At 32.1% G+C, this 8,832-nt stretch overlaps 1 protein-coding gene across 1 annotated transcript; it reads right to left on the bottom strand.

The window, feature by feature from the left end:
- Positions 1-5,720: 5,720 nt before the first annotated feature.
- Positions 5,721-8,606, bottom strand: LOC112639421. The gene is made up of 4 exons (XM_025413253.1): positions 8,591-8,606; positions 8,060-8,332; positions 7,230-7,382; positions 5,721-5,900 (listed from the first exon to the last, which is right to left on the bottom strand). The coding sequence occupies exons 2-4, from the start codon at positions 8,300-8,302 to the stop codon at positions 5,721-5,723; spliced, it is 576 nt and encodes a 191-aa protein (XP_025269038.1). The 5' UTR covers positions 8,303-8,332; positions 8,591-8,606.
- Positions 8,607-8,832: the final 226 nt, after the last annotated feature.

The following is an 8,832-nucleotide window of genomic DNA, read 5'->3' on the forward strand; positions in this document are numbered from 1 at the left end:
CCATTGAACATTTTTAAAAATGGACACTATTTTAGTATCAAAAAGATAATGCGATTTAAAAATTCTTAGATTCTTTTAAAACAGGAAATTTTTAGCACAGAACCGAACAAAAAAAATTTAAAGTTCTACTGTATTATGGATGCCCTTATTATAACCATGATATTTTTTGTAAAGATTAACTTCTAGAATTAACGGAGAAAAAAAGTAATTAATGAAAAATCATATTTCTTGCATATCTGAAATTTTGGGGGGTCTTTTGAAAATGTTTAAACTTAGCACAAAAATTTATCTTTCTTATTAGGTGGATATGTTGCCCTATATAACGACTGAATTACGCGCGGGGCCCAAATATCACTCTTCTTATATCCGCTATACCCTTTATTATTTACAACAAATAAAGTCATTATAATTTAATAAGGTATATATACACAATAAATATATATATATATTATATATATATTATATATAGGTATATATATCATATTTATTATAAACAAAATAAAGTAATTCAAAATATTTTTGCTACAATATTGCGAGAAAGTGCCTTTAAAACAATAATGAATTAAATTATTTTAAACAACATTTTAGTTCATTGCCATATATATATCATGAATAATAAAAGAATATAAATTTCCGAAATGAATAAATTATTACCAGGAACTCTTATTAGAACCGTCGTAAAATAATATTTGTTCTGGCGTACCTCTTACTCCCCTATTCTTTGGTTAAAATATCTCCCCTATACCCGAAATGCGGACCCGTCTCAAGACCAAAGGCGCACTCGAAAAATAACATAGCACCGAGCATATAGCATGCATAAAGCTGTTCCTTCAATTTTTATTAATGTAATGAATAAAAATGTCTTAATTTATTTTCACAAGTCAAACTTTAAACAAAATAAACATATACATAAATAAAAAAGATGCAAAATATATGCATAGGAATATTATTAATAATTATTCAATTATTAAAGTTCATTAGCATTATTACGTATACATTATAAATAATTCTTTTAATAAATAAACTTATTAAGTTAAAAAGAATATATGCACACTTACGTATATGCATATATACATATATATTTGTGACGTGGCCGTCCCGTCGCGTCTATCCGCCCCGGCAATTTTGACGGGGCGCGAGCCGAGTGGCCGCGCCAAAGGTCAAGAGAGAGAGAGAGTTACCGTACTCCCCGGAGAGACGAGCGAATGGTATAATTGCGTGTAATATTAATTCTTTTTTTTGTATTTTATTTGTGTCGAGCCTGGATTGAGGCACCTCACCACCGAAACAGAAAGAGAAGCAGCATCGCCTCCCGCGCACCGCTAAACACGACAGCCGAGGGAAATTCGGAAGAACGGAGGAGCCTGACCCCGAGAACCCGGCATCAGAAATCCGAACAGAGAGAGCAGCATTGTCTCTCCTCGACAGCCGGGAACGACCAGCCGATACGACAACCATCCTCCAAGAGAGGATCGGCGAGGAAAGGACCCGGGCCGAACAAGGGCCCGCGGCAGCGTTCAAGCTTGGCGCTATTTCGCACGGGGCGCAAATACCTCGCGTGGCGCGCGAGGCGCCAGGACCTCGCGCGTTCGGCCGCTAATTGGCCGGGGTCCGCGCATCCCCCTGCGCGGCCAGCGACCCGCTATCGACCCTGGATCGCGAGATCCAGGGATCACTTTGTCGCGACCGCTCGACTGAAACAGTCCACAAGTATTGGTCTTATGTTTGTGCGCTTGGGACGAGACGAACCACCGAGGACGAGGCCGAGATCATCCCCGCAGATAGGAGGAGCTCCGTCGTGAGGTTGCCCACGAATTATTGTGCACCGCGTAATTAATTGTGTCCGCTCGCCGGCCGTTCTATCGCCGTCGCTTTACGGTGTTTATCGCGACCGCTCGAGCCTTCTGCTGAGTCGGTTGAATTTTGTGATTTCGGGCGACCGGAGATAAAGCGACCGAGGAAGCGCGGACACTGGCGACGGAAGTGCGTATCGTAGGGTAATTCTCGTCTCTCTCCGGGTGTCAGGGTGCGTAATACGCGTAGCATTCGACCGTTGGGTATCGACCGCGTGCGTCGTAAATCGCCGAGCGATGCGTAGTTCGCACGGGCTGTCGTTTGGTTGTCGAAGCCGCGTCTCGCACCTCTGAAATATGTCTCAGAGCGAGTCTGTGGAACGTAATTGGTCGTGATTAATGAGTCTCCGTGTAGTATCGTCGTCGTTCGTGAATATTGCGTGAAACGGCGTATTATTGTCGCGTCCATTGTGTGCGTGCAAGTTGTTCGTCTCTCAAAAAGAAACTTAATTCCTCGAAATTGTCGCGGTGTGCGGGTATCGCACGATTCTAAGTATCGAGATCTGAGGTCAGGAAATTCCTGGCAAATATTGCGCTATCGAAGGAGGCACGGTGCGGGACTGTCGCCCGCCTTCCTTAGTACCTTGGTCCGAGAAGATAATTAATTCTCACGCTGTTGAAGGTATCGGGGGGTGTGACACGACATTGTCACATCGCCCCGATTGCCAGAAAAATTTAAGTGCAAGCGTCGCAGAAAAAGGCGGAAAAATCTCCGACCGCCGCCGGCTATCGAACTTCGCCGGTATCGTCCGCCAATCGTATGCGAGATCTCTCCTCGCGAAACTAATATCTTTTCGCTTATTGCGTAACTAATGGCGCGTCTTATTTCTGGTTATCGACTTCGAGTACGCTCGGAGGAAATTGCGAGATACGCAGTTAAGGGGATGCTGTACTCGACTGTATTATCGACAAAATTACCATTTTCGTAGTTCTGGTCTTTTGTCGCAATAATTTGACCAGAATTGAAAATATTTATGTAGGATTGCAATACATACATAAATAATCCTAGGAAACTCCGATTTTATATGAAAAACGAGAAATAATTATAAAATTACAGTTTTCCTTATCCATTTTATCCTAATATGGCGTCTCGAATTGTAGACGAACTGTCAACTCGTCATAATATGTACTTCATATAAAAGCTATATAGTTTGTATGAACGTAAAAACAAGTTTGCTTGGATCGAATTATACGAAAAAACATTGTTGAACCTTTGAAATCGAAATTAGAAGTTAAATATAAAAGTATAGTATGTAGAACGATTCGTGTGTATGTATGCGTGAGTGTAGGTAAAGTGGAGTAAAAAATAGCAACAAATTAGTTCCAGGATATTACGATAGAAGATGTTCCATCTCCATCTCCATCTCTCTCTCTCTATTTGTATAAGTTATATTGAACAATAAACAACTAGATTATTTGTTCACAACAATCGACATAAATCAATACATCACTTGTGATCTTGTATATACGTATGCACATATAATTGAACGTAGTTCTACATTTGAAAAATAAGTATATTTTAATTGATAATAAGAATATTTTGAATAAGTATATTTTAATTTTAAATAATATTTAACATAAAGAAAAATTTGAAAATGAAAAAACAATAATTTAAATAATAATATTTAATATAAACTTGAATTTGAAAATGAAAAAACATTAATTTTAATAAATAATATATAACATAAGGATGAAATTGAAATGAAAAAGCATTAATTTTAATAAATAATATTTAACATAAACATGAAAGAATAATTATAATTATTATTATACTATTTTTATTTTTTTTCAAAATATTTTAATTATTATTAATAATATTAGTGTTTCTATATTGAGGAGTGTTTTTATATTTAGGAGATATGGAGACAAAGATAGGGAGAAAAGAATATGCTTTGTGTATCTTTATAATTATTTACACAATATATTTATTCATATATTATATATATGCATATATTTCAATATATACAAAGTTGTTATTGTATATTAGTACCAGTATATAAGTTATTATTTATAAGTAATTATTATATTACTTATAAAAACTTATAACTACTTATTTATATAACTTATAATTACTTATAAAATTAAACACAATTTTTACTGTACTTGTACAGAATAACACTCTACATTAAACACTAACCATATATAAAAAGTTTATTTTTTTCATAATGAAGATTTAGAATTTTTAAAGAAAACAAAAAGACTGCAAAATATTATACATTATTATAAGTAATTATATAATTACTTATAATAACTTACAATTACTTATTTATATAACTTATAATTATTTATAAATTAAATATAATTTTTACTGTATTTGTACAAAATAACGCATCGTACATTAAACACTAGCCATAAAAATGTTTATTTTTTCATAATGAAGATTTAGAATTTTTAAAGAAAACAAAAAGACTGCAAAATATTATACATTATTATAAGTAATTATATAATTACTTATAATAACTTACAATTACTTATTTATATAACTTATAATTATTTATAAAATTAAATATAATTTTTACTGTATTTGTACAAAATAACGCATAGTACATTAAACACTAGCCATATATAAAATGTTTATTTTTTCATAATGAAGATTTAGAATTTTAAAGAAAACAAAAAGACTGCAAAGTATTATATTGTGAGTTATTATAAGTAATTATTATATAATTACTTATAATAACGTAAAATTACTTATTTATATAACTTATAATTACTTATAAAATTAAATATAATTTTTATTGTACTTGTACAGAATAACGCACCGTACATTAAATACCAGCCATATATAAAATGTTTATTTTTTCATAATAAAGATTTAGAATTTTTAAAGAAAACAAAAGGACTGCAAAATATTATAAGTAATAATTACTTATAATAACTTATCTAAATCTTTATTATGAAAAAATAAACATTTTATATATGGCACAGTAAAAATTATATTTAAATCATACAGATAATGGAGAAATGACAAATATCAAAATAAAAATTTAATAAAGTAATGAAACGAAAATAAAAATTTATACGGTAATGAAACTAAACATAATATCGCATACAATACTTTGTAGTTTTTTCAACATTCATTTTTTCATGAAATTCTTCTTTTTCATTTCTTCTTTTTTTTACAGAAAAGGAAGAAGTGCTTCATTTATTTAATATTCGTACTAAATCTTTTATTCTGTTTAGTTATATAATTATAAACTAATATTATTATTAATTCTTAAGATCATGATCCCAAAGATCATCATCTAAATATCAATGACTTTTTTTTATGAATAATCTTGTTTTATGTATGTTTCTTTCAGTTGCACTTTTCCTGCATTATGTCACCATTTATTCTCTTTTACTATATTTATTATAAGTTTATTATAAGTTGACTCGAATTATACATATAAATGCATTAGGTTGATTTGTAAATTTTATTTGTTCCTATTATTTAAAATAAAATGAATTAGCGTCTCTCTTTTTCTTTTGATCACTATTTTATAGTATTGTATTATGAATGAATTCAGCAGAGAAAAATCGCTTAGTAGCAATTCAACGTAATCGGTTTCTTTCAAATCTAACAATCAACGTCGAACATCGAAAGAATATGACAACAATTTTCTCTGCTGAACGCGATCAATGCAGGCAAACTATTTTGTTTTACTTTTATCTAAAAACAATAGAAATATTTAATCGCTAATTTAATGATTATAAGAAAAAGGCTGTGTTTTTTTTTATACATGTACTAGTGATAATACAGCACAATGTAAATATATATGTATTGCTACACATATTTTAGTACTGCCACCGGCGTAGTTTTAAAAGTTCCACCGATGCGGACTCTGCCACCCAAGAGTGACAGTCCCAGCACCCACCGGCGTAGTTTTAAAAGTTCCACCGATGCGGACTCTGCCACCCAAGAGTGACAGTCCCAGCACCCACCGGCGTAGTTTTAAAAGTTCCACCGATGCGGACTCTGCCACCCAAAGTGACAGTCCCAGCACCCATCGGCGTAGATTTAAAAGTTCCACCGATGCGGACTCTGCTACCCAACATATGGCAGTACTAAAATATGTGTAGCAATACATATATACACATTTACATATGTATGCATATAAGAGGCTAAGACAGCATCAACTAAATACGACGGCGATTGCAAAGAGCTAGTGTTACAGAGTCGATGTCATCAGGGGCGACGTATGAAATAAAAGAAAACGATGTATGAAATAAAAGAAAATGTACATACAAATATGAAAGTAAGTAACTGCATATTTAATTATTGCATACTTTTCTTTTTACTGCATGCAGATCATAGACATAACATAGACTGCTCATAAGGTAGCGAAGAGTGTCCTCCTGAGAGAAAAAGATGATAGCATGAAGTTTATTTGTATTTCTATCTTTTTCTGGTGTACGCGTGATGCAATTTCAAGTTAAAAGTCAATAACTTGAAATTGCATCACGCATGTGTGTCAGAAAAAGACAGAAACACAAATTAATTAATGCTATCCTTTTCTCTCAGGAGGATATTCTTCGCTATCTTATGAACAGTCTATGTAAATATGTCTATGATGCAGGTATAAATAATACTTGGATTTTTAAAATTTGTGAGAAAAGAGAATATGATAGAGAGAATATTATATTAGAGATGTCCAAACTTTTATTAAAATATTGATAGGTATAGTCTCTCAGTTCTAAATATTTAAAAATATAATTAGAATATATTTACTATAATATTTATCTGTTATTATTTGTAATCTGAACATCTATTGTAATTATAACATTTTTCATTTATTCTTTTAATTCATATTTATTTTTCATTACTAATTTGATATATGACGCTAAGACATTTTATGTTTTTAGACTATAAAAACGTATGTTCTTATTGTATTTCAGAAAATTAATCAAGTCGTGCATATAGATGAAACAATCGCGCAATTTAAATATGTGTTTAAAGAACAGCAAGTCAGACAGAAAATTATTTGAAAGAAAATTGTGATTTATATCATATTTATATTCGTCAAAATGATTAATCTGTAGATGCAATTTCAAGTTAAAAGACTAGCCAAAATTGTAAATTTTAGAAGAAAAATGCAACTGAAAAATAATTATTTTTTTATCAAAATATGTTAGCAATAAAAGTTTATCCATAAAAAAATCCATAAAATGAAATTTAAAATTTTTTTCTAGTAAAATTTAAACGCAAAAATCGATTTTAAAAAGGTCTATACATATGCGCGTAAGGAGAAGAAAATATTACGTTCGAAGGCGTTCCGTAAGGCGGTGGTTGCGGATGAGTCGGTGCTCCGTAAGGCGGTGGTTGTGGGTGAGCCAGTGCAGCAAAAGGCGGTGGTGCGCACATAAACGGCGCTGCATAAGCCGATGGTGCGTAACTCGGTAGTAAAACGATGGTATTGGCGATGGTGCCACATACACAGGTGGTGCAGGAATACGTGTCCTGTATTGCGCTTTGCGTCTTTGATATTCTTCTTTTTTTAATTTCTTCCTTTCCTTGGCGACTTCCCGACGCACGACTTGATTAATTCTCTGAAATATAAAATATAAAATAAGACAATAGAAAGACAAGAATAAGACAAGAAAATACGTTTTTATAGTCTAAAAACATAAAATGTCTTAGCGTCATATATCAAATTAGTAATGAAAAATAAATATGAATTACAAGAATAAATGAAAAATGTTATAATTACAATAGATTTTCAGATTACAAATAATAACAGATAAATATTATAATAAATATATTCTAATTATATTTTTAAATATTTAGAACTGAGAGACTATACCTATCAATATTTTAATAAAAGTTTGGACATCTCTAATATAATATTCTCTCTATCATATTCTCTTTTCTCACAAATTTTAAAAATCCAAGTATTATTTATACCTGCATCATAGACATATTTACATAGATTGTTTATAAGGTAGCGAAGAATATCCTCCTGAGAGAAAAGGATAGCATTAATTAATTTGTGTATCTGTCTTTTTCTGACACATGCGTGATGCAATTTCAAGTTATTGACTTTTAACTTGAAATTGCAACACGCGTACACCAGAAAAAGATAGAAACACAAATAAACTTCATGCTATCATCTTTTTCTCTCAGGAGGACACTCTTCGCTACCTTATGAGCAGTCTATGTTAATCTGTTTATGATCTGCATGCAGTAAAAGGAAAAATATGCAATAATTAAATATGCAGTTACTTACTTTCATATTTGTATGTATATTTTCCTTTATTTCATACGTCGTTGCCCCTGATGACATCGACTCTGAAACACTAGCTCTTTGCATTGTCGTATTGTCGTCGTCGTATTTAGTTGACTCTGGTGTCTTTGACTCCGTTGACTTTTGCGTAACCTTTTGCATCGTCGCCGTTGCTTTTGGCACCGTCTTATAAGTGGATTTGCGGAGATTTATCTCAGACTTCGCAAGACTTCGGAGAGAGAACATTTTTAACTCTCTCCATTGGTTCACTTCTTCCTGAAACAAATATACATTAATTAATATTTACGTATATGTGTCTATTAAACAGATTATTTTATAAAATAGTTTTTAATTACTGTCTTATTACTATTACTGTACTTAACCAACAAATATTGTTACAATTTACGTGGTTATTTATACTGTTTCTAATGATACTATTATAACAGCTAATAAATTTCTATACTAATAAAAAGTATCTACTGATAAAAGTACTACTAATAAAGCAATATAATGTTTATACGAGCGTGTACTTACGTGTATTCATCGTGCGACGGATGGAATATTACTGCGCACTGCAGTTATCTTCCAGACACGTTCGCACTTGTTTCGGACACTCGCTTATCACGTGCACGATCCGACGTTGTCACGTGTAACATATATATGTGTCGTGTGACGAAGAAGCCAACGAACAACATTGTATAATTAGACAATTCAGTAATTGTATAATTTTATTCGTAAGTATTGCTAATTTTTTTTGTGATATTACGAAATATTAT

The sequence above is a fragment of the Camponotus floridanus genome, unplaced genomic scaffold (assembly GCF_003227725.1).
Source record: "Camponotus floridanus strain SB8 unplaced genomic scaffold, Cflo_v7.5 scaffold631, whole genome shotgun sequence".
NCBI lineage: Eukaryota > Metazoa > Arthropoda > Insecta > Hymenoptera > Formicidae > Camponotus > Camponotus floridanus.